The sequence below is a fragment of the Apis florea genome, unplaced genomic scaffold (assembly GCF_048593485.1).
Source record: "Apis florea isolate Af1SG1 unplaced genomic scaffold, ASM4859348v1 contig_3367_pilon, whole genome shotgun sequence".
NCBI lineage: Eukaryota > Metazoa > Arthropoda > Insecta > Hymenoptera > Apidae > Apis > Apis florea.
Genome location: NW_028256746.1, coordinates 2,995,001 through 3,022,442, shown reverse-complemented (window position 1 = coordinate 3,022,442; position 27,442 = coordinate 2,995,001). Strand labels below are relative to the sequence as shown.

General features: G+C 39.4%; 1 protein-coding gene across 7 annotated transcripts in view; it reads left to right on the top strand.

The window, feature by feature from the left end:
- The window catches only part of Schip1 (Schwannomin interacting protein 1), a 30,570-nt gene that overhangs the window by 2,734 nt on the left and 394 nt on the right, over positions 1 to 27,442 (top strand). The window contains exons 1-11 of one of the 7 annotated variants that reach the window (XM_012489020.3): positions 1,504 to 1,853; positions 2,327 to 2,398; positions 6,050 to 6,345; positions 8,458 to 8,786; positions 10,215 to 10,571; positions 11,747 to 12,284; positions 13,336 to 13,433; positions 20,626 to 20,737; positions 21,351 to 21,709; positions 22,247 to 22,458; positions 23,646 to 27,442. The exon at positions 23,646 to 27,442 is cut by the window's right edge and continues 394 nt beyond it. In XM_012489020.3, the coding sequence (XP_012344474.1) occupies positions 2,340 to 2,398; positions 6,050 to 6,345; positions 8,458 to 8,786; positions 10,215 to 10,571; positions 11,747 to 12,284; positions 13,336 to 13,433; positions 20,626 to 20,737; positions 21,351 to 21,709; positions 22,247 to 22,458; positions 23,646 to 23,826 (2,541 nt within the window). In that variant the 5' untranslated portion in view covers positions 1,504 to 1,853; positions 2,327 to 2,339 and the 3' untranslated portion in view covers positions 23,827 to 27,442. The other 6 variants (XM_086911977.1, XM_012489017.3, XM_012489018.3 and 3 more) reach the window with 6 other exon arrangements.

The following is a 27,442-nucleotide window of genomic DNA, read 5'->3' as shown; positions in this document are numbered from 1 at the left end:
CTCATTTTCGAGTGTTCGATAATGAATGATCGTTCTCTCGTCAACGACACTCACTGTGATTCACCTGCATCCTCTCTGAATAACCTCGATAATTTCTTTCAATCATCTGGACGAAAGAGATCAGACGTGGTAAGGTGTTTAATTTCCTTCTTCTTTTTTTTTTTTTTAGAGAATTGTCACGTTTGGATTTTTTAAAGATCGAAGGAAGAGAACGTTTAATATCGTTGTTGGAAAAATACTTTGAAAATTGGAATTTTATTATTGGGTCAATCGATGATGATGGAGGCAATGATCAATCAGAGATAACTGTTATAGATAGGAATCACGTTGTCAGCGATCTTTGCCATTCCGCGCCGATCTTAATTCTCCTCGAGGAGTTTGATTCCGATCGTCGTTTATTTTTTCTTCGAAAATAATAAATAGGTCAGAACGACACGTTCGGTTGCATCAACGCTTGAATAACAGTGATATCATAGCGACTAAAGTAGCCGATAAATCTTTCTCGGTGACAATTGGCGTAAAAATTTACAATATACGTTGCGCTACTTTTTTGCATTCGAAAGCGAGAACAATTTTTTTCCCATCGAATTATACCAACGTTTCGACAAAACTGGATCTTATCTCTAATCAAAATTGGTGGTAATTATCAATCGATTTAATTTTTCCCCCATTCCCTTTTTCTTCCAATTTTACAACCCGCGATAAAAATAAATATGGATTCGAATCGAAATATGGAATCGTTCGAATTACCGCTGTTCACGAATTACGTTTAGGTTAAGGCGAATCGAGAAATTCTCCTCCGATTATTCCGCTAAGTGCTTTCCTCGGGGCGGTTTGAGAATCGAGGTAAACGGATGAGAAAACAGAAACCTTAGGAAATAAGTAGGCGTCAAATAACAGAGGTGAAGTACAAGACGAGTAAAACAGATACGCACAAGGTAATCCACTGTTGGTTTCAATCTCGAGGGAGCGATCGAAAAGAAGGAGGAAAGTTCGCAACTGTTACTTAGCCGATACTTTTTCGACGGCAAACCGATTGGCCAATAAATTTTACCAACGTCCAGATAAGCGGTGCAAAAGTCGGTTAGAAGAATAATAAATCAGGAGTATTGTATAAATCGATGCCGGCTAGATAGTTAAAAAGAGAAATTTATTCGAGTATCATGAGACGAACGTTTTTCCGGTTCCGCTGCAAACTACCAATAAACGTTCTTTCGAGTTACGACGAAAGATAAGAAGAGGATAAATGGAGAAAAATTTATCGACTCTACCGTTTCCTTCGTTCTTCGATCATCTCAACTTATCGTTCTCCAAACTTTCTCCCATAATTAATCCATCCATCTCCTTCCCAATTCTTCCGATTCACGATTCTCAAAAAACCCGCGAAAACGAATGCCGGAAACGGGGCTAGAAGGCAGCGATCGATTAAACGCTTTCCCCTCGCCGCCTGCCAAACCTATCCAAAACATCCCTCGTGCCGAATCGTACCGGGCACACCGGAATCCATTTCGAGAAAAGACGCAACCTAAATTCCTAAAAATCTCTCTCCCTCTCTCTAAAAAAAAAAAAAAAAAATAGCGCATAACGAACCGAGAAATCCGGATGCAAACGGGGGATAACAAGAACGAAACGACGAACGAAGGATCGTCTAAAATGTAAAGTGTCCACGTTGCGCAGGGAGCGAAAGAGAGGGAGAGGGTGAAGAGAAAGGTAGGGGATAGAGAGAGATGGAGGGAGAAGGAGGGCGAGAGAGGTAGGAGAGCGAAAGGAGAGCGGAACGAGGGTGTTGGTTGCGAGTCGATAAACCACTGGAAACGCGAGCACCCTTGCGCACGGCTTCAACATGGCGGCCGGTGAGTCCCATTCCCTTTTTCCTCGTTCGACGTTCTCGGCCGGGTAGAGAGCGAGGAGAAGCGGAGTCGGTGGTCGTCTTACACGATCGATTCTCCACCGCTGGTACCGTTTTTCTTTTCTTTTCTTTTCTTTTCTTTCCCTCTTCCTTCCTTCCTTCCTTCCTTCCTTTTTCTTCCCTCTCCTCTCCTCATCCTCTCGAGAACCATCGAGCGAAAATGATCTCGCGATGAGCGTCGCGACCACGCGGATCGCGTGCCCGTGCACTCGTGTTACGCGTGTACTACGTGCCCTCTACGTGTGTGCGTGCGTGTCGTTGCTTAGTACGCGCGAGTGCGAGGAACAACGATTTTCTTTTTCGAACGAGGAACGTGATCGAACTTAGAGAGGAACTTAGAGGGAGGGAGAGGGAGGGAGAGGGGGGAGAGAGAGAGAGAGAGAAGCATCTCGTGTGTGCGTTTTGGTTTGATTTCAGACGAGGATCCGATATGCGGCTCAGGGAGGCTGTCGTCTCGATACCGCTCCATCCTGGGGGATTGAACAACAAGTAAGTGAGAATTGCAGTGAGGGACGAGGTCGATGCCTGTCGTTCGTCTTCCTCGCCTTCCCGAACGTGTTCAACGTGTTATATCAAGTCGCACGATACAATTTTCGTTTCGTCGTGGTCGCCGTCGTGGTCGCTTCTCCTTTTTTTTCTTTTTCTTTCTTTCTTTCTTTCTTTCTTTTTTAATCTCCTCGACGAGCTTCTTTTCTTCTCGTGCCACGGAGAGGGAGCCAGTGTGTTTTCTTGCGTGGGAAATTCTTTTCTTTCTTTCTTTCTTTCGTTCGATGATCGACAATTATATGATTCCAAGCGAATGACGTGGCCTCCTCCTTCTCCTTTCTTTCTTTCCAGCTGGTTAAAAATTGTAAATTTTGTACTTTACTCTTCCTTTTTTATTTTGCGTCTCCTCTTTTTTTCTTCTTCCTTTTCTAATTTTATTGTATCCTTCCTCCTGTTTCTTTCATTATGTAATGAAATTCACGTACGTACGTACGTGTGTATTTTGCAAGTGGAAAGAAAAGTGTTTTTTTTTTTTTTTTTTTTTTCCCCCGTTTTCCATTCGAGGGATGCTCTGCGATGTTACACAATATCAGTTTTAAGTTGGATTGTGCGTTTTTTGATGATGTGACGCTTGATTCGACGTGGTCGTTTTTAATGTCGTTTCTTTTTCTTTATTATTATTATTATTATTATTGTACAGTAACGCTCTGTGGCATTACCGTCGAATTAATTAATTTTTGCCTTTTTACGTTTCCTCCGTCGATGCGTGTTCACAATGGGTGATTTATTGAAAATTAAATGCGAAGTGAAAACGTTTAGAAAGTTCTACTACGGATAGTAGTGATCGTATCCCGACGAATTCCTAATTGTAATATTTATTTCGTTATTTATTTAAGATAGATCATCTTTTTTTTCACTTTTTTTTCCTCTCTCTCATTTGTAATTAATTAGAATAATCTTAACAATCTTCTAAAGTAGAATTAGATGCTCACAATTTTAAATTAATTAAAAAGCTTTCACTCGGATCTTAAGCAACGAGTAGCTTTAAATGTTACTTAACTTAGTTGGTAAATTGTAGAATATTTATTCCGTACCTTATTATTAGCAATGCCAAGGCATTTAACTGAAAAGGAAAAATCATAAGGTTAGTGTTGACTCTAAACGGTCCCCCTTTTGATACAGTTTACCGTATTATTTTACATATTATGTATATATATATATATATATATATACATATATACATACATACATATATACATACATATATATATTCGTTCGTACAATCATTTTTATTATTTCCATTTTTTTTTCCATGTTTCATCCAAGCATTCTAAATCTGTCCGTGCTTCTTCTGTGCTGTTGATTAAAAAAAAAGAAAAAAGCAGAATCAGAAATTAAAGCAACCAACCAACCAAACGTGTAGATTTTTATCGATGTTTGCAAATATTCATAATATTACACCTGTTTTTGCATCGAACACGCGCACACACAGCCGCAACAAGTGATTGTGTCGCATGAACTTTTGCTACCCCCTTGTTTCCCAACCGACCAATTCTTTTCGACACGAACAATGTCCCCTTGGTCTCGCTTCTTCTTCTTCTTCTTCTTTCTTAATCCCCGGAGTATCATCCATATCGTCTGCTCGTCCCCTACCTTTTTCTCAAATTTCGTCTCGCCGACGAAGAAATGTTTAAATACGAGAGCAGATAAGGGGGCGTCGCGAAAAAATCCTCTCTTTGCGATGTTCTGCTCGTGGTAAAAGTATCGGTAAGTCAGTGAGAGACCGACCGAATCCTCAGCGGGATCGTCCAACTGGCCGATACTCCGAGGATTAACGCTCTGTATCTTTACGATCCCCCTGCGTCCCCCTCTAGCGAGCGATTTCACGAAAATTATTGGTAATATTCCTTTCTCCTTCCTCTCCTCTTTTCTTTCTTTCTCTTTACGTATGTCGTTTCATTTTTATCACAGATACAGCTCTCGCTTCGCACACACACCCCCTCGAGATTACGGATCCCTACGATGGCCAACGCGTGCATGCGAGTTTATTTTCCACACGCGACAGGATTGAAGGAGCAGTTTCTTTCTTTTTTCGTTTTCCTTTTTCTTCTGAAAGCAAAAGCATAAATCGCACGCGTATTTATTTATCTATCAGTGATGTGTTGATGATGACCTCCTATGGCGATGAAACTGCACATTTCAACTGCACAAAAGGGATTTTTAACGGGCACGATCGTCGAACTCGTCGGAGACGAGCTCGAAAAATGTGTTGTACATACAGCATACAGTTTCTGAATTGCTTGTCGTTCCAAATCCAGTTTAACGACCGCCTGCTGTTTGATCTCTCGTAGAGAGGATTCGTCTCCTTTGCACCGTGTTTTAATTTTATAGATACGTGTGTGTGTGTGTGTGTGTGTATTTTATTTACATAGGTGTACAATCGTCCTCTCTCGTGTACAATCGATGAAATTCTATGTCTCGTGCCTTCATTGAAATTAAAAAAGAAAAAAATAAAAATTGGATACGTTGAATGGAAATTTTGAAACTCGAACACGAATTTTTCTAACGATTTATTTTTCTCGGTTATTACGATTGAGATTGTGCGAGCGGAGGAATAAATATTTTCTTCGAGGATAAAATGGTACAACGAATAAAATTTTTCAATCGACAGATAATGAAATCTCGTTGTAGAGATTAACCCTTCAATTAATTTAACATTAACGTTATCGGTTATTTTGTCGTTTAAAAAGAAAGACGAAAGACGTGTTTAATAAAACTTTAATCGAGGATCCTCTCGATAATTTAATAATTCGCTAAAACATCGAACGAGATAATTGTTGCGCATTATGTATAAAAATTTTAATACTTCGAAATTACTACGATCTTCGTCATCGATATTTCGTCACATAATTTAAAAATACTCTTGAAATGTTCATTTCGAAAGAAACTTATTAACAATACTTTTCGAAAAGCGAAAATTTTTTTCCTTCGCTGCCAAAATTATTACAACAGCATTATTCTCTCCCAACAACAATCTGAATTCTAACGAATAAATCTGGATCGCTAAGAACAAAATTTAACAATAAACGCAAACGTTCTTTTCCCTTTTTATCATAAATCACAATCTTAATTAAACAGATTGCAAATATTCCATTCTCTTTCTCCAATCGATCTAAACTCCAAATTACAACCCCACATCTTAATCGATTCGAATTTTAAATTTGAAAATATCTGGTAATTAACGTATAATTCGATCCCAATGTAACGCGAATAGATCTAGACCACGAAGAGAATATTTAAAACTTCTCTTTCTCCAACCTCAATCTCAATTGCACACGAGTAGATCTAGCAAATCTAGGAATGAAAATAATTAAGAAAAATTACCCGAAAGAGGAAGAACATCGAAGAGGACCGATTTATCGACAAGAAAAAAAAAAAACGGTGAATTTGTTGGGGAATTTGAAAGGCGGCGGTATTATACGAAAGGGTGTAGATGTGTGTGGGTGAGCAAGAGCGTGCAGCTCGTGCGCGCCTTCCACCGCTCCTTGCACAGTCTTACGTGGGTGTACGCTGCCTATATTTGCATCGTCATAGATCGTACGGGTAACGGAACGTATCGATCCACTTGGGCTCATTTCTCTGTCTCGGTCGCAGTCAGTTACGTAGGAGCGAGCAGAGCCAGCCGATCACCGAGGAGATCGCGAATCGGAACGAGGCCCCGGCCGGAACCGACTCGGTCGCAGCCAGTCGGATCAACGCCGATTTCGCGGCGGAGGTCGGCCAGGATTTCCGCGTCGCAGAGGACACCAGCACGTGGTCCTCGATCGCCATCACCCGCGAGAATGTCCAGATCGATACCTCGGCCAACGACGTCGCCAACTTGAACAACAATCTGACGATCCCGCGGATACGAAGGAACAGCTCTGTGGAAAGTTTGCCCGATTACGAAGGTAAATAAAAAACGTCTTTTCTTTTCTTCTTCTTCTTTTTTTTTTTTTCAAGGTAAAGAGAAATGATCGATGAACGAAGTTTCGAGACCAATTTGAATTTTTAGACATCGATTTAAGTTTTGTCCGTGGGATGATTTTTATTTTATTGTTTTTCTTTTTCTTTTTTTTTTTTTTAGTAAAGGGAGGGTAAAGTTTGAATGAAACTTACGAATTTACTTGAAAGAGGATTTTAAATGCGTCGATGATTTTGAAATGATTTTTGTTTTAGTGGGTGTGAGTGAAGTTTTGAACGTTTGAAACGATGAAGACGAAGAAAGATTTATGAATTTACTTGAAAGAGGATTTTATTCGTGAAATGATTTTTGTTTTAGTGAAGTGAGGAAGTGTGAGTGAAGTTTTGAATGTCTGGATGAAACGATGAGACGAAGAAAGATTTATCTTCTAAAGGAAGATCTTAAAGTTTATGTGAAACAGGATTTTAGATAATTTTTGTTCGTGGAACGATTTTTTTGGTAAAGTGGAAAACGATGAGTACGAAATTTTGAAACATTTTGAAATGAATTTAAAATTTAATGATATAAATTTAATTAGAAGGAAGATTTTTTAGGTTTGTCGATGCTTGCTATGGAATGATTTCTATTTTGTTTAATTTGAAAATAAACCCTCTAAATGTGGAGATTTAGTGTGGTATAAATATAGAAGTTTGTTTTTATTTTGAATGGAAATTGCGGAAATTTGATCAGATTGATTTATTTTCTTTCGTTCGCATGCCTTGAAGAATATAGATTATAGATTATCGAGATTGTCGTTCGTGTTTACCAATTTAAGCAGAGAGGTTGTGATCTGATTAAACATTGGATAAAGTTTATCGTCGGACTTTGAAGATCAATTTGTGAATGATACTTTAGTACAAGTTATTTTCTCTCCTGAAATTTATACGATTTTCATTTTCAAGAGGTTGAAACTCGAGATAAGTAAATTCGTTCAATTTTTTTTTACGTATAATTTAATTATAACTTCGAACATCTGACTGTATATACGTGAAATTTATAAATAGTCTATTGGAAAACACTACTTTAGAATAAATATAAAACTTGTAACTTGTTTAAACAAGTTTTCATCATAGGAGAGAAAAATTTCTAGCTTAGAAATTTCATTCATATAATTTGAAGCGAATAAAGTTTCCCTCTCCTCAAAAATAGGATTAATAAATAAAAATAAGATACCTGTGATAATTAATTTCTCGTTATCGTAAAAGTCACGAACTTCGATATTTTAAACTGATTCCCCAAGGTCTAAGAGCAGACCTTGACATTAACTATAATTTTTCTGTTCTAATATCGCTATTGACGTATTCATAGTTTCATCGAAAGAGAAATAATTTCTTTTTTTTTTTTTCTGTCAAACTTGAGAGAGGAAAAAAAATCTACGATCATATTTTTCCTTCTCCAACTTTTCTTACTCCAACCAACCACTCTAATCTTTCCCCCTTAAAATCTTTCAAATTCATTAATCACTTTTCCATTACTTCCCTTCCTTTCTTCGATTCATCTGTTTACCATAATTCTTCAATACAATAACTTTTCCATTACCTTACTTCTTTCACCGATCTATCTGTTATAATTCCTCGATAAAAATTCTACACATATCCCTCGGTTTCCATTCCAATCACACTCCAATGCTTCTCCCATATTTTTTCAAATAAACGAGAGAGAAACCCGAATATTCAAACACGATCACTTTTCCAATATATTTTACGCTTCTTCATAATTTTTCCAATCAAAAAAAAAAAAAATGTTTCTACATTCGTTCTCCAACATCTCCCTCCCAGCTTCCATTCCAACCTTGCTTTCCTTTTAATTCGCCAAAATAAACGCAAAAAAAAAAAAAGAGAAAAGAAACAAGATGAAAGAAATATTCACCAGCAGCTCCAGATATCCCCGGTTGCCAGGCGAAGCATGCGGAGCCAAGCAACGTTTTCGAAAACGTTCTCTCAATGAAGCGATTCGATAAAGATGGGATGCGTCCGGGCAGCTGCTGCGATGAGTCAGTGGCGCGGCGCCGATTATTCATTAATTCGTGCAATGTGCAACTGGCGTGAAATTCCCTTAGGGCGTAACTCCTCTCACGAAGATTCGTCCCACGAGTTGACACCGTCCGAGTGGTCCGACTGGTCCGAGGAGGGAAATCTGCCCGCCGGTTGCCGCGGTATCGTCAACCCCAATTATCCCGGCTTTCAACACTTGGCGCCTTCTCTTCTGTCGGACACAGATCTGACCGAGGACGAGAGCTGCGACTACACAAGGCTGAACGACATCGACGCGAGGCCGGCAGAGAACGACAACGAGTACAACAACAACGTCGAGGATAGCATCAATCACTTGTGCGGGCAGAGGAACGAGAGGAAGATATTTTACGAGAAACCTAAATTCAATATACAGGTGAATAATATTGTTTTTTCTATTGTTGGGCTAGGTTTTTTTTTTTTTTCTTTTTGGTTATTCTGTGTATGTTATTTTACATTTGATGATGTGCAGATTGGTTAGCAGGATATGTAGTTCGTTATATAAGGAAGAAGATTATCGTCCGAAGGATAACGTATTTGGAGATTTTTATGAGTATTGTGAATTGTATGAGCATTGTTCAATGGAGGAATGAGAGAATGATATTTTACGAGAAATTTAAATTCACATATACAGGTGAATAATATTGTTTTTCTATTGTTGGATTAGGTTTTTTATTTCTTTGGTTATTTTCTTATTTGATGATATGCAGGTTGGTTAGTAGGATATATAATTTGTTTATAATTGTCCGAAGGATGATCTAAATTCAATATATAAACGAAAAATATTGTTTTTACGTTACGATTGGAAATACACGTTAGAAATTTTGTTTGTGAGGGAGAGGATTATTGTTTGAAAAGTGGGAATCGATAATTGTTATAGATCGTGGCAATATTCGAATTACTTTGTTTGATCGAAGAAAAGTGATGGAAGAAAAAAAAAAGTGGAAAATGGAACTCGCAACTGATAATGATTAATCGACTTGGCGCGTTTCAAATTTAGCCACAGCTTTCATTCAAGCTTTTGTCCCGGCCGGTCCAAAATACATCCCAACAGAGCAATGCTCAATTATGTTCCAATTTCTTTCGTTCTCGGCTTGCAGCCTATTTATAGCAACCTTCGAATGCCTCGAATTTTTCCCTCTATATTTAAATTAGTCGTGGTGTAGCCACCTCTTAAACTCAGGCCAATACAATATTAAAAGGAGCGTGGTATGGGAAAGAAAAAAAAGAAAAATCAGTCAATCAATGGCGCCAACGCGATAACGTACGAGAATCCAATGATCAGCTTCAAAGAAACTTGCTGCGCTCCAGATCTAAGTATATACGCGTTACTTTCCTTCTTAACACCGCCGCTTTTAGTCGTCATGTGTGAAACAGTCTGTTGGCTGGCAACACACCGACTATAAGCTCTCGAAAATGGATTACTAATCTTACGTGCGTTCCCCCTGTAAATGAATATATGTGTACATTATTTTGGATCCAATTCGTATAATAATCACAAAAATTCACAATATTTATCTTTTGTTAATAATAATACAATCGAATCAAACTGTAATACATATACACGTGTACAAAAAATATTTGTACGTATATATACTTTCTTTTTATCAGATACTGAAATTAGTTTTGCAAATAATTTTTGTAACAACCATAGTTTTCGAATTCGAAATCGCTGTACCGCATAGTTGTACTTGTACGACACAAGGAGAACAGTAACTCGGCCGACGTTGGCACATGGAATAGGTTAAACAGGCATCCAAGGCCCAAGAGGACTGAATCGTCTCGAATCAACTCTTGTTTCCAGACCGTAACGTCTTTATACGAGTCGGTGGTGCCGCCATCGGAGAAATGCATAAACTACGTGAAAAGCGTTGAGGATTCGAGAACGGAGGAAAAGATCGTGACGCCGAAATCGGACATCGTGAACGACGTGGTCGAGGCGGAGACGCATCTCACTGTTCTAGAGCCGGAGGAGGGCCTCGCCGACACGGTCGCGGAGAACGCTGCGGAATTGTCGGAGGCTGTGCTGGAGGAGAAACAGGAACGAGAGATCCCGGTCGAGGTCGAGATCGTGGAATTGACGACCAGCGTGAAAGAGACCCTCCAGTTCCCGGAAATCGAGGAGATACCGGACTCTGGGAAGACCAGCGAGGTCGGTGAGGTGGGTTCCTTTCGTCTTCACCTATTTATTATTATTATTTCGCCATGTTTCGAAAAGTAGAAGAAGAACTTGAAAGAAACTGGCAGCGATAGAAAGTTTCAAAGATAAATTTTTATCTCGAGGAGTCGAACGTTCTTATATTAAATTTTATTCAATTACAAAACATGTGTTTCACGTTAAAACTACGTAGAGACGAACGACATCTAGATTCATCGATTCATCCGCCGATAGGATTGAAAAAAGAATAAAAAAATAAAAAAGACGCTTAATTGCTGCCATTTTTCACAGCAATTAAGGATTAAAAACCGAGCACGGCAGAAACGATTCCTGTTGCGATGAAGCACGGGGCAATCAAGATTAACGAGAATTCGTTTTATATCGTCCGTGTCATACTTCTCGCTGGTACATGGTGGAAGACTAATGACTGCACACTGGACGCACACGCGTGCGGTATAACACATTAATGCATTCACCAGAGTTCACGGTATATACGTTCCTCGTTTTAAAACGGCGTCAGTCGAGCGGCCGGCTACGTGTACGTTACACGACCACGTTGATCAACAATTTCCGCAAACTTTGGGACGATCCGCGTAGTAACTAAATACCAATTAACGATGGTGTGAATCAGGCTGCTCTTTTGCAACCGTGTCGCGGATGAGTGGTCGCTAATTTAACGATCGTGATTTCGTGATGTCGTAAACTCGAAGGCTCGAAGTGAAAATTTTATCGATTACTTACACGGCGCCTCTACCTATTCAAAGTGTTGCGCGATACGAGTCGCAAATTAATTTCGTTATCGATCAATTTTTATCAAATATCAAACGAAACCGCTTTCCACGTCGACATTACGATTTCATCAATAATTCGACGCCTCTACTTTACCAATTAAATTTTATCCTCTATTTCGTAAGATTCATCATGAAATTTTCAGAAAAGAAAATTCTCAGACATACAAAACATATATATATATATATATATATATGCATTGCTATGACTGGTTTTATATATATATATAACCAGCCAAGTCGAAATGATATTTTCCAAATGCTATTACACAGATTCGCAGATAAAAAACGAAGACAAGGCGATAAACGGGAAAGCGGAGAGTGGATCTCGGCATTATCCCGTTCGCTGCGTGCGTTCACCCAATGCTAACGAGCATTGTCTTTTTTCAGACGGAGGATATCGTGGTGGAGCACATCGACCTGATACGGGAGGCAAAGGAGTTGCCTCACCAGACCCGTTCCAAAATAGGCAACCGTCAGACGGTCACGTCGACCGGCTCGGCCGACGACGACTCGGAGAGCAACACCGACACCGACAGCTACCCGGAGGAGCAGCCCACCTACACCAAGCTCGAGGAGATCGATCTCCTGTCGAGCATCGGCCGTGATATCGGGGTCGATCTCGAGAAGTACGTGCAACCGGTGCCAGACGTGGTCGCGATGGAAGCAGTGGACCCGCTCCACGCCTCCTCCAGATCCTCCTCCTCCTCCTCCTCAATGATGAAGGACACCATCGAGGACACGAACAAGCTGATGGATCGCGATCTACCCGAGGCGTCGAGCGCCGACACCAGGAAGAAGGAGAAGATGGCCAGGAATCAGGCGAAACGTAGACAGCAGCAGCAACAGCAACAGCTGCACCAGCTGAGGGCGGCCAACGCTCAGAGGCGGCCCGACAAGAGAAGAGCCGACCCCGATAATGGACCAGGTATATATCGTACCAGCTGTCTGTGCGTGTGTGTGTGTGTGACAGTCGGGATAAGGAAGATTTGGCTCTTATCGACCAGGTTGTTCGTGTGAGAGGAAAAATTTGGAGCGACGGTCACATTCCTTGAAAGTTGAAAAATTTTGTTTTTAATCGGGGAATCAAGTGAATGGCAAACTCTTGTCGAAGCGATTGGTTCAAGTCGATATCAAATCATTTTCCAGAGAATGCGATTTACATTGACTTTCGAGTCCCTTCGATGTGTTTGGAAATAAGAATTTGGAATTTGTTGGAATTACACGATCGTGAGAATAATAATTAAAAATATCGATATTGCGTGGTCGTTAAATTGCTCGTCACATCGAACATTTTCATGCAAACTTTTAACGCTCGTTAAAACGTCACGAAGATAATGAAAAATCTTCCGGCACTTCCGGTACTCTTTGCACCATGTGTGATTAATTCTGCTTCCAGTTTTTTAACAGAAGTGAAATTTCACGGTGCAAGAGCACGGAATAAAACGAGCGTGGAACCCGTATCTCGATTTTTACGCAACCAGACACATACAGAGAGAGAGAGAGAGAGGGGAAAAAAGGGGCGTAATCAGAATCAAATTTTCTTGTCGTTTTTCACGCAGGAAGCCAGCACGATTAGCGTAATCTCTAGGACAATAAAAGCACCTCGACGTATCTATTATACGTGGCACGATGCCTTTCACGATGCCTTCTCATTTACGCTTTTTCCTCCCGAGTATTCTCATGCTCGTCCCTCGTCAAATTTCACGGTGTACGCGAGTAAAATTGCATGTGCAATATTCATCGTGTTGCGAATCTGAAAGAAAATTTCAATTACAATTATCAAGGAAAGTAAAAGCGAAGAAATAATAGTGGAAAAAATTTGGAAAGTTGCCAAACAAAAGTTTCCACGATATCTGTTTTTTTTTTTTTTTCCTTTCGATTATCGCTTCTAATTGCGTGCGATTATCATTAACGATACACACGCTAAGGTTTCTAAGGTTAATACCTCAATATCTGTGATTTTCTTTCCATGGAAGGCGGCTTCGATGTCTACAACATCGAAACAGCGATGCCGAAAATCGATCTGGACGCGATCGAATCTCATTTAAGAGCTGCACGCGAAGAGGAACGACGGGTGAGTGAAAATATATATATATATATATTTTTTATAAATATATAATATAATTGTACACGGCATCGTACCTGGTGACTTCTTTACTCCAAGATTGATCAGACGCGCAAAATAATTTCTTCGATCACTTTTTGCGAAAGAAAAGAAAAGAGTCGGTCGTCGAGAAGAAAACAACTTCGACGCTCGTGGAATCTCGCTGTGAAAATTTTTATTTCGTGTCTCACTGTCGCGCAATGTTTTCATAGAGATGCAGATGTTTAAAGGAATACTTGGTGGGTGTGTTTCGAGCAATGTTTGTCGAGATGGATGCAACGATTACGCATTCGACCTACGATTTTACTTTCAAATTCGATTCTCTTCAAATCGACAAGATTCAGAAAAAAAATCTCACCCAATAAAGGAGAACCTATTGCGATACCACCGATGTATCACGAAACGAAATACAAAACAGCGCACCTTCACATCTCTACGAGGCTGTTTTTTATCATTCGCGTAAACGATATCGAAATATGGAAGAAGGTTATGTGACGATAAATATCGATATTAAAGTGAATGAATAATAAAAAAAAAAAAAGAGATAACCGAAATAAGGATGGGAATTATCCATCATAATTCTTGTAAACACGATCGTTAAGCGAAAATGGAAAATTCGATGAGAACTCGTATGTATGTGTGTGTGTGTGTGTGTGTGTGTGTGTGCACGAGCAAAAGGTGGAGAAACGTAATTGCGTCGCTCGAGGGAAGGAAAATAATTAGCGGGAGAAACGAGAGAGGGGAATAGAGGAGAGGGGAAAAAAGTAACAATTTCGCGTCCAGATGGCCGATGTTCTCACGGATAAAAAAAAAAAATGGCGCAACCGATAAAATTGAATGAACGTTCACGCGAAACGAGAGGCGAGATTGAATCGGTTTCGTTCGAAGGCCGAGATATATACACCCGATGTGTGTATATATCATAAACGTTGCAAACTTTGCCTGATAAACTTTCGCTCGATTGCTTCAAATAAAATTGTAAAGGATGCGGTGGGCGCGTGTGTGTGTGTGTGTGTGCGCGCGCGCGTGTGTGTATGCAGATAGGAGAGACATCGATCCAGAGTGAGAAACTGGCTGGAAAATTGAAGAGTGAAAATTTCGTTGATCGATTAATTTAAAGTTAAAAGGAGAACGAATAACGAATCTTATTCGTTCGAGGCACGTGCTGAAAATTATCTGAGAAGAATGTTATAGATCGGAATGATATATATATATTTTCCATCCATTTTGAAATATATATATAATATTTTCAATCGAAAGGAACGATCCTCTTTAAAACGTGAAAAAAGTTTCTTCGAACTTTAATTAGAGAGACGGAAGGAAAACAGAGAATCGTTTTTCTTTCCTTTCTTTTTCGACCGAAAAGCTTCACGCGTCGATTCCAATTAACGTTAAATAACAAGAATCCACGTTTAATTTAATAACCCAGTTTTTCACAGTTTTCGAGAAGGAGGAAAAATCGGATTCGATGAGAGAAGGAGGGAAAAGAGAAGGAAAAAGAAAATGGATTTTTTTTCACACAAATAGTTTCACTACCGTGGCTAGTAGAAGAATGGAAGGAGAAAATGCCGCGAACAATTTCAGACGAGACGTTTCGCGCGGATATTTTCCGGATTATTGACGTGGAAAATAAGGTCGATGAGGCTTAACAATCCCGTTTCAGGGTCCCGATAGCGAGATCGTCTCGTTAAACGCACAGACGATCCATATTCGACGGCGCACTGTCCATTGTATGGAAAATAGGGGAACAGGAAACGGATGTCGGGGACGATCGATGCAACCGTCAGATAAACATAATTCGGCGCGTAAAATTTTAAAGAAGGGAGCTTAAACGTAATGGAAAAGAAAGGATGAAGAATTACATATCTCGATTGATTTGATCGAAATACCGGTAGAGTTTGAGATGCCCCGCGATATAGCGCGGATAAAATAAATTTAAAATTGAGGAACGATTGAGCATCGAGTTTAGAAAGAAATATTCTTTCTTCCATCCGCGGACGGAAGAGTGTTTTCATTGCTTATTCGTGAACCAGTTTTTGTGAAAGGGAGCAGCTAACTCGACGACTCTAGCATCTCGAGATAACGTATCATTGCACCTTAAAAGCAGAGCCGTAACCGTGGGTCAAAAGATTCGCATGAGCAGTCAAGCGAGACTCTTTGCGTACGACCTATAGAGAGAGAGAGAGAGAGATACGCCATCTTCAGCTACGCCAATTTTAAGACCTGTTTCCAAAGGTATTTTTACGAACGAGATTGCCAGAGGGGCGATTACGACAATGACGAGCAAGCTCTTCAAAGTGTTTACGAGAAACAAGAAAACTTGTCCATTTTCTCAGTTACTCTACAGTTTTTTTCGTTTATCTATACGTGAAAGTTTAAAATAAAGCGGGGAAAATTTCATTAGGATGATCTCGTTCGAAAGTTCGCGAATTTCGAATCGTTACTTTCCAAACTGGCGTTCGAGTTATTAATTAAATCGATGATAATAATACGGGCAAGCAAAAATCCACCGTTTCATAGAATGTTCCAATAGTATCAATATACTCAACGTGACTCGTACCTTAAAAACAAATTTACATGATTACTCGTGAATCGAATACACGCTCCATTCTCCATAGAAAGTCGAAACTCGAGGTGGAAGATCGAAATCGGTATAATTGGGCGAGAAACAAGATGAGGAACGTTTTCCTCCGGTTGCTCGCGCGTCGAACGAAAACCTTAACCACTTTCACCGAACACCGTGAAAACCCGAGCTAGACCAGCCTCCGGTAGACGGTTAATAGCACCGGCTCCACCACCTCCTTCGAGCAACCTTACCGGAAGATCGGTTCGCCGCTCACTTGACTCACTTTATACCAGTCTCGTGTTGTTCCCGTCTCAAGCGAGTCTCCCGTCGCAAAAACTCCGCCGCTTATCTCGTTCGTCGTTTATTTCCGTTTCTACGAAACGGAGGAAGAAACTGGAGGATAAAATCTCGTCGTCGAATAATTAATCGTCGAAAGTTGATCGAGCACGAGTCGACTCGTGGTGGACGAGCGAAACCTTGTATAAATTATAACGATTTAATTATCAAACTTGAAACTGGACGCAACTTGGTTGGATTAATTTGGAGGATACGGTTCGTTGGAACTGTTCGTTGAAATTTAATTGGATTTAATCGCGAGAATGATAGACTTATGGTGCGGATAATCGATACAGTGAGCAAAATCTCTCGAGCTTGGATCATCGAAGGAGGACAATATCTCGTCATTGATAATAAATTAATCGAAAGTCGATCGAGAATTCGGTTGACGGCGAAAGCTTATTATAACGATTTAATTATCAAACTTGACACTGGACGCAACTTGGTTGGATTAATTTGGAGGATGCGGTTCGTTGGAACTGTTTCGTTCGGATTTAATTGGATTTAATCACGAGAAGGATAGACTTATGGATAATCCTCGAGGTTGGATCGTCGAAGGAGGATAAAATCTTGTCGTCGATAATAAATTAATCGAAAGTTGATCTGAGGATTGAAAGCTTATTAAATTATGACGATTTATCAAACTTGACGCTGGACAACGCAAACTTGGTTAAAACTGTTCGTTCCGATTTAATTGGATTTAATCACGAGAAGGATCGACTTATGGTGCGGATAATCGATATAGCGCGCAAAAATCTCTCGAGCTTGGATCATCGAGCAATTCGATCTTTTTCCCGAGCGTCGATTATTTGTTCGATGTTTCGTCACCGTTTGCGGTTTCAGTTATCCAGGGTCAAAGGAGACATCGATATTCTCGCCGTTGAATAACAACGTACGATCTCTTCTCGACAATTCGGTATCTCTTCCTTTTTAATCTAGTGCCGCGACCAGTGGAGCGAGTCGTGATTCGATTTAATGCGCGATTCGTTTTTGCTCGAGAGAAGATTTTCGATTTTCTCGAAAGGAAGGAAGCAAGGAAGGAAGGTAATATTGTTGAATCGTGGGTGAAAATCGGTAATGGCCGCTCGGTTTTAAAGGAGCGATTCGTAATTAAATCCTATTTCCATCTCGTGTTTGCGCCATGTACACGAGTCCTCTTCTACGTGTGTTTTATTAATTAAGGGGACGCCGCATAATCGGGGTGAACGAACTCGTCGTAGATCTTGTAGATTCGCTTGTGGCTCGAGCTTTTTTTTTTCCTGAATTTAAAAAAAGAATTTTAATTAATTCGACGTTAATATTAAGTAATTCATAACGTAATTTCTGTTCCTCTTAGCGAATACCCCGATTATTCCTTTTTTAATTTTATATGTGAAATTGTGTTCGAGTAAATGTTACATCTCAATGGATAAATAAATAAATAAAGGAGATGAAACATGAAAAAATAATTGCGGAATGAATCTGCAAAAGAATCGATGATCCAACGCTAGTTAGAAAACGCTAGATCGTACATAAGGAAAAAAACAATGAAACAATCAAGACACCTGTTTCTAAATTACTCTTTTCCTGGATGAAGGAGAAATCGGTATTGTGTTACAAATTGAAGGAAAGTGGGCGGTCGTGGTGCACACTGGACTTTTTCGAAGAAGAAATCATTCGATGAAACCCGTATTTATATCTCGTAATCTCGAGTCGCTCGAGTAACTTTCTTTTTTTTCTCGAAAGAAGCAAAGCCCGTCTCGTGCGCGTATCTTGTGATGCGCGAAGAAACAAAATCCAACAACGTTCTTTCAACCATCCATCCAACACAAGCGCGCCATACGCGTCTTTTCATCGATGATTTACACGCTCATCAAGTTGTGAAATTTCGTTTGTTTGTTCGATGACGCTCGATGAAGAAGAGACTCTTGCTGCGCGAACAAAGTGAAGGGAAAGTGCGCGTGCCGTTATTTTGCATGGATAGACGAGTATAATCGTCGAAGAAGAAAAAAAAAAACGTGGAAGAATCAGAGCAAATCTTGGAAACATGGGTAGCAGCAACAAGGCGAGGAAACATTACAAAAAGGATTCCAGATTCGTCACGGATCTGTACACGTTCACATACGATGACTTCGATCTTGTAAGATTTAAATATCGTGATACAACGGAATGGCGACAGAGTATTCCCGTTTTAATTAATAAGTTGCACGATAAAGCGTTCTCTAAAAGTTAAGAAACAAACCAATAACAAATTTTATTGCTCGTTGATCTGTGTACTGTTATCTATTTTTATTAATTTTCTATATTTAATTTCCTCAATTTCAACCTATTGACAGGATGAAAATAAATATAAACATATTACGTAAAACGATTAGTTTGTTTCTTAATTTTTGTAACAACTAAAAGGATATCCTCGATTTATTCGATTGGATAATTAAGAAACAGGATTTCTTTCGATGGTAGAGGATATCGAACAATGAAGGCATTGTTTCACCGTTCCTAACCGATAAATCGTTCCTTCTTCTCGTAAAGAAGATCAATGGCCGAAAAACTCTTTCAATCAGAAAGAGAATCAGAGAGAAGAGGAAAGTGGGTCGAACTGTACAGGTGTTAAGGAAACTGATTTTGACAATCGCAATGGAGGAGGAAAAGAAAAAAGTGTACATTCCGTCCAAAAATTCCGCTCGTGAAACTGGATGAAAACCAAAGGCATAGAGAATAATTTCGACAAATTTTTTTGTTCATTCTCTTCCATCAAATATCGATATTTCACATCGAATCGACGTTTTACAAACGAATCATTCGTGGAATGCTCTCTTAACGAATCTCCACAGAATGTTCCATATAGATATGCTTTTCCAATCCAATCTGAACTTAACCTTGACGGTTCGACGAGCCTCTTCCGATTAACTTGGTCGTTTAATCGTTGAACTCGTAGGCGAAGCGTGCGATGCACGGAATATCGAAAGCGAATAATGGATCGAGCACGTGTTTGTAGAATTGCAAATTAAATTTTTGCCAACTGTAGATAGTTTTTAGTTCGAGAGATTATTTCTTTCGACGATAGAATTTGTAGAAAGACTCTGCCGCCATTCCCTCGATCGCGAGTCACGCTTTGTTACGCGAGTTATCGGCGTCTAATCGACCGTACCGATTACCGAAACCTGGCTTTCGTTTCTGGGACATCAGGATGACGATAAAGAGATGGTGAAGGAACGGCCAAAGGGAAGGATCTCGTTGCTCGAGAAAACCGGTGGGACGACGAAGGAGCCTGAAAGGGAAGATCTTGTCACGCGATTCGATAGAGTGGTGCGGGGAGATCCGGATGAAGCTTTTCAGGTGTGACTTCCATAGGTTAAGATCCTATGGAATCCTAAAGAACGTTTCCTTTCCAAGTTTCCCCCCTTCGAGGGGAAGTATTAAAACGAGATAAGAGATTTCACGCTTAGATCATGATTCGATGAGTAACTTTTCCTCTTTTCATTCGACGAGTTGAAAGAAATTGATTGAAAAGTCCGGTTGCCAAAAGGGAGAGCCAAACTATACTATACCGATCGACGTATTATTTTTGCCAAAAATTTAGTTTCTTGCCAAAACAAAGATTCAATTTTTGTTGGCATGAGGATAAAAGTTTGAAACTTTTTCCTTTTTTTCGTTTTATTTTCAAAACTCTTGCCAAAATATTATGATATATTTATTTCATTATAAAAATACCGTATAACTCGTTCCCGTTGGAAGAAATTCTATTGAAAAGTATTATTTCATCATTGAAATAAAAAAATCTATAAAATTCCAATATTACGAAAACAACGTAAAGCCAATAAAAGCAACGTAAATTTTCCAATTCCAAACACCACACGTTTCTTCATTCCCAGTACCATTGTTCTAATCCAATCCATTCTGTTTCGGTTCAAATAGTCCAATCACTTTACCCCACCTCTCTCGCGGAGGCCAATAGAAATTATTGAAGAAGAGAAAAAGAAAAAAAAAAAAAGGAAAAGGAGCCAGCAACGATCGAAGCAAGAAATTTCTCGCCCCGACAATTAATCAATGGCTCATCACACCTCAATTATGCAAATACGTTAGAAAGATCGTCGTCAATCTCATTAATAGCCTCACTCCCACGCGAGTGTCGGGACGCAGTTTTAGGGGGAGGGGCGGGAGTGGGAGGGAAGGGGAAGATTAAAGACATCGAGGGGGTTTCCACCCCCTTGGATTCCCCCACGTTGTTGGCGTGTAACGAGCGATGATCACACCTCAGATTTCTCCGTCTGTTCACAGCGGCGAAACGATCGTGAAGAGATACGAAGGAGGTTGGCCATGGGTCCAGACGCCGAAGACTTGCGCGCTGAACGCGGAAGAAAGCCGAGCCTTCAGTCGCGGCTTCAGAGCGGTCGGTATCACTACTTTTTTCGCGATCTCTCTCGCGAATGAAATTTCCATCTCGTCGCTTGTCTTTCGAAAAGTGGGGGCGTCGATTTACGAGAGAAAATTTATCGATCGAACGAAGTGAAATAAGTTCGGTTTCCATGTTCCGATTCTTGAAGTTTATTGCGGGTACCGATATTGCTGGCTGAATGAAGTTACAACGAAGCGAGTGAGAGTTTTTTTCAGTTTAGATTTGTAAATGGAGGATTTTCTTTTTTCGAGAAATCGTTCCATTCGACTCGGTTCCGCGTTGAATAGTGATTGCAAATTGTTATGCAATGTACCATGAAACCTTCGATTATTTCGAGGAGTCGAAACGAACGGTGATTGATCGTTGTGACTCTGTGTATTCTTATATTGCTCGTCTTTCTTAATTTCTTTTCATTCAGAGAGAGCCGCGAAATAAATTTGAATCTTTTTTTTTTTTTTTTCTTTTTCGAATCTGGTCTTGATTGTTGGTGATCGATCGGCTTTTAATACAATTGCAACAGGAATTCTTCTTGTTAAATGTCTTGCTACTGTTTTCAATCTGTTATCATCTTTTGTTATCATTAACGAAGATCATTCCTTTCTTTCAGGGATGAACCTTCAAATCTGCTTCATGAACGAAACACCCTCTGACACGGAATCTCCGTGTTCGGAGACCGACTCGTCCCCGGGATCCACGCCGACCTCGCTCAACTCGAAGCAACCGCAGAAACAGCAAATGCCAATCAGACCTCAGGTGCTCAGCCTTCCACCTCTGAGGCTGGACACAGGCTCGAATTCAGCCCCGATCGACGAGGCCGATTTCTTCGCAAGACAGGCAAGATTGCAAACCGAGGCGCGAATGGCCTTGGCTCAGGCCAAAGAAATGGCCCACATGCAGATGGAGGTGGAGAGGCAAAGGCTGAAACAGAGTCCCATCACCGAGATGGTGCGATCCAGCCTCGAAAAAGTGAGCCATACATCTTTCATTCTCTTCCAACTTTTACAATCCTCCATTTTTTCAAATAACATACGCGTATAAAACGATCTCCATCGATTAAATTTTCAAAATTAGAAGAACTCGATTCGATAAGCCGAATATTATTTATCTCTCACGAAAAGGGAGAGGATGGAGATATTTTTTAAAAATTTAGAATCTTTACAAAAGATCGAAACATACAATTCTTCGTATCTCGTCCATTATTTCAAATAATATACACGCGCATAAAACGATCTTCACCGATTAAACTCTCTAAAATGAAATTGAAGGAAGAATTCGATTCGAACATTATTTATCTCTCACGAAAAGGGAGAGGATTAAAATATTTTTTAAAAATTTAACATATTTTATATATCCGTATTTCACTTCAACATTTTACGTGCGCGAAACGATTAAATTGAACGAAGAACTGGATTGAATAGGAGGAATAATAATAATAATTTCTCGCGCGAAGAGAGAGAGAGAGAGAGAGAGAGAGAGAAAAATTAAGCTTTGTCCTTCCAATAGGTTGGCGTTCAGCTCGGCGAGGATAGGCGTAGATTGTCACGAGTACTTTTAACGGAGCTAAACGTCGCCCAGCTTCAAGTGGTCGCGAACGACTTGCACGCGAGAATCGCCGCTCTGAACGAGGCGCTCGTCGAGGGACTTTTGAGAAGGGACGATTTGCACATGGAACAAGATTCGATGCTCGTCGACGTCGAAGATCTCACCAGATATCTGTAAGTTTTTCGTCTCGCGCGACTTTTAACCTCGTTCTCTCTCTCTCTCTCTCTTTTCTTCTTCTTTCTTTCTCCCTCGCACTTTTATTTCTCGAGTAATCGTGCACAATCTCCTAGAAGCAATTAAGGTTGCTTAAAGAAAGAGGAAAAAAAAAAAAAAAAAGCATGGCCGTGAAAGGACGCATGGCCTATTTTTCTGAATGCAAAGTAGAACAAGAACCCTTGGGGAAAAAAGGACCAACGCTTTCGCGTACCGAAACCGCATTTCTTCTTTTCCCTCCTCGCCTCTTGCACCGTTTTATTTGCGAAATTACCTGTCTTCCTTACCGAAATATATAGCACGATAACTGGCTGGCGTGTTACATCAAAAATTAACCCGAGAAAGATTAAACCCGAGATTAGAGGTGTGAACGTAGGAAATTGTACGATCTAGGAACGTTGAAAAACAATTTTTTTCCTCCTTTTTCCTCTTTTCTTTCCTTCCTTCGTTGTAATTGGGATCAGTTGTTAAGATAAAGTAAACGTTTTTAATTTTAGAAAAAGTTTTAAAAGTTAGAAATTTTAACAGTTTATTACCGTTCTTCGAACACCGGCCTCGATCGATTGCATCTCTTCAACACGTCAAATTTAATTTAACGATATTAAACGCTTTTCGAGTCAATCATCAAGTAGCGTGCGAAAGGCTTCTTTAGCGACTAATTTATTTATAAGATCATTCCTCGTTACTTTTTTTACGTTTATCTAAAATGTGCTTATAAATAAGCCAAACAAGACGAACAATATCGTCGAATAATTTACGAAAATCGTTATAACTTTCCTTAGGCTGAATTCCAATTCGTTCAAACAATTTCTAACAATCCAACGATTAGCCCTAATTTAATTTCATTAACGAAATCGATGGAAATTCGGTGGAGAGAACGTTTCAAGCGAGATGCTAACAACAAAATATCTAAAAGTGTTGAATTCGATCGAAATAAATTTAAACGTAATCGCTAGTCCCTCCTCTCACCCTCTTACCATCCAATTCACTGTTTAACACTGTTAACAAACTCACTTCGCCCGTTTAGCTTTTTTACTCTTTTTATTTTCTCTCTCTCTCTCTCTCTCTCTTCTTTTAACAATACTAACGTCTCCCGGGCAAACTATGACAAACGTTATATTTTCCGGCCTGTCGCGCTAATAAACAGCTTCTGCTGCGTTCACATGCACAGAGGTGCCAAGCAGGAGTCGTTGAAGAAGAAGCAGAACGCGAGGGAGCAGCAGACGGGGAGCAGAAGTCATCATCAGCAGGCCAACTCGGGTCAGAACAAATCGTCGATCAAGCCGAAGCTGACGCACCGTGGCCTGGTCTCGTTGGTGAGGAAATAATGCCTCGCCACGAGACTGCGTGGTCTCGTCGGAAATTAAGCGGGAAGGTAGCAAGTATACATACATAAGATCTGCTCGATTCGATCTGCCGATCTGCTCTCGCCCCCGTGTGCAAGATTTCAGATTCCAGATTTCGAATTCGTGTTGAGCAAAGTTTCCGGGGGATGATGGAAGATCCCCACCCCCTCCTTCCTCCGAGAGGAGGGGAGATTTATTCGGACGAAAAGGGATCGTATTCGAATGGAGGGATGCAAATATTTTGCAAATGTTTCGAGGCAACGGTAGAAAATCGAGTAGGCTTGTCTTCGCGTGGAAAAAAAGAAGAAGGAAACAAAAAAATGGAGCAATATTCCGCCTCTACTAATGGAGCAGATACAATCGTTTTTCTCCCCATTTTTAAACGGGGGGGATTTAAAAATATACATACATACATACATACATACATACATACGTACGTACATACACGCAGCGAAGAATCCTCTTTCTTCCTGCTCGGTTCGAACAGGGAAGAAGGGGATCTTTTTCCAAAGTTTTTACAGCTTCATCGTTATCAAGATGGAAAGTAGAGTAATAACGTAAGTACGTTCATGCTCACGTTCATGTGTATTAGGACATGTGTGTTATTAGTTGTGGAGGATGAGACAAATCGATGGGATTATTATTAAGGAATCGACGAAAGGTTTTGGAATTATCATCGGCTGTTCAGAAAGTTGGATATTATAAAAGATTCGTATACGTTCTGAAATTTCTTCTTATCTATATATATATAGTTTCGCCTTTTTTACGAGCTTGTAAATAATTTTTACTAAATTCTATTTAAGGTAAATCGTCTTGCATGAACGTAAAATTCTAAGATCTGTTTGCGTGAGAGTAAGACATAGTGTCTTAATACTTATGAACGAGGGTATAAACGTGTATATGATATTGAGCTGTTCAAGAAGTTCGTGGTACAATTCTTCTTTCTGATCTTTTTTTTTCTTCTTTTAGACAATCGACAATTCTAGAATACATTGTTTACTTTTTAATAAAAATTTAATTATTCGCTTAAATTCAGCTGTTCCACGAGCTCGTGACAAATTCTATTCCATTCTAATCGAATACGCGGCAAAACTTTTTTTAAGCATAAATTGTTAAAAACATTCTTACGAACGTTCTTGAACAAATCGATACATAGCCGAACAAAGTAGCAACAAGTACCCTTACTCGCCCTCCGATATTAGATCCGATGGGGACGAGTGATGGCGACGAGTCATGGCAATTTCATAACGAAAACGCTATATCCAATTCGCTAACTTTCCAATAGAATCCGGATTATCAACTTCGTGGATCGTAAAATATTTTCCAATTATTCGGATCGTTATTCTCTGTAGAAAACTTTAACAGTTATTCCAAGTTAATAATTATTTCCTAATAATTAAATAGAATAATCGAACGAAAAATAACAACCTATATAGAAAGAGATTCTAATCGCTTAGAGGATGAGGGTGTCTTTTTGATTAATCGACAAAACGATTGGATCGAACAATTTCAATTAGAGACACCGGTTCGGCAAAATTAAGCAACGTCATCGTTGCTCGCCATCGTCGGATCTTGATCGCCCCGATCGAGACGAGATGCGATCGGTTCGTCTTGTTGTCTATGTAGCCGATAACTCCTCCCCCCTCCGCTCTGGTTAAATCTTGCGGCCATGCATGCATGTGTTTCCCGAGTGTATCGCCTTTATATGAATAGCATTGTAAACGGTAGGCAGATCTCTTCTCTATGTTGTAAATAAGCGAAGCGGATCAGCAGCGGAAATTCGGATTCGCGAGTCTTCGACTGCACGCGTTCTTCCGTCGCCACGCATACGAAAAAATGGTTCTTTGTTCTCCACAGTCGATGATGTCTCTCTTTCCCTCTCCCCTCGACGTCTTCTGATCCTGAAAACAAATCGATCGCTCTAATAATTCTTTATAACCATCATTTTTTTTCAACAAATGATCGAACAAAGATAATTCTGTTTCTTCGATCTCCGAATTTCGTAGAAATACGATACGACTGAAAGAAAAATCATTATTCGGTTGAAATATATTTATATATGCGTGTATACTGTTAAATGAAAGAAAGATATTGGAAAGAGAGTTGAATCACATGGAAAAGAATGATGTACATATAAAAATTTTGAAGATGAAAACGTGTGAACATAGATAGAGCGTTATAAAGGATTAACGAATAATCGATTCGTACCTGATGGAACACGATGGAACGACGTCGATGCGTGTGATTCTTTGAAGTTGACTGAATACCTTGCCGATATACGATCGAATTCACCGAAATCCTGCTGAAAAAAAAAATCTCCTGTATTTCATGCTCGAATGCATTTCGTCCCGTTTCAATCCGTGCATCGATATAAAATAGAATGAAAAATCGAAGGAAGGAAGGAAGGAAGGAAGGAAGAGAAAAATTGAAAAAAGTTCAAAAGCTTTTGGAGATCGTGGCACGTTTCGGTCAGCTCGGTGTCGTGTCGAAGAGGAAGATTATTCTTCTTTTTGAACAGTATCGATTACCAGAGTGAAACACAAGAGAAAAACACAATTGTAAAGTCCAATTTTATTTGTATCCAATCAATCCGTGATCTCTTTTTTAAAAAAGAGAAATGTTAATGAAACGTAATGTGTAATATCGTAAACTTATTTCATAAGTATAAAAAAAAAATCTTAGTCGAGCGTTTTTCATTCGGTCGAAGGCGTAATGCATGTACAATACTTACGTATACTCTGGCAAAGTTGAGAAAAAGATCAACGATGCAATGTGCCGGTAGAGAAAGAGAAAGACAATTACGACGAATGCCAGAAATGAGACTTTTCTTTCGAATCTCACAAAATGCTTAATCTTCAATCGGTAGGATGGTAGATGATCTACAAAAATATAAGTTATGTTAATTTGTTAAATAGTCTCTCCGTCTTGATTGATATCACGTGTTTTATACGATAAAATTGTTTGACGACATTTATCAATATAGAAATATAGAATTAAATATCCTACGAATTATTTCAGATATCATGTACACGTACAGTTGAGGATTAAGAATACGAAATTTTCCCATTTCCCCTCTTCTCAAAACATTCATAACATGTCATCTTCCTTCGTTTCAATTGTAATTTAACTACGTTGAAATAGGTTGAAATAAATTTTTAAACGAAAACATGCACAAATAGAGATTGATAGAGGATATTCGATACATTGTTGTCTTCTTTTTTCCTTTTAGTTAAATTTCGATATAAAAAAAAAAAAAAAAGTACGTTTCATTGGAATATAGGAGGATAACGATGAATGAACAATGAAAATACTCTATTTATATTTTAGTAATAATCAATCGAAAGCATGTTTGTAATTGTGTAATTGTGACTTTATTCGTCTTCGAATTATTTAAGATCATTCGATTTTTAGATATTCAATTGCACGTGAAAAATGAAACAAAGATAAAAATCAGTTCTTGTTCTGCCCTTTGTAAATTTGTTAATATCAAGTCGCACACGATGAAAGAGAACGAAGAACGCGTTACATATCTCTTAAGGATTAAAAAGAAAGAAAAAAAAGAAAAAAGAAAACGATTTAGTCCACGAATTAGCCAAAG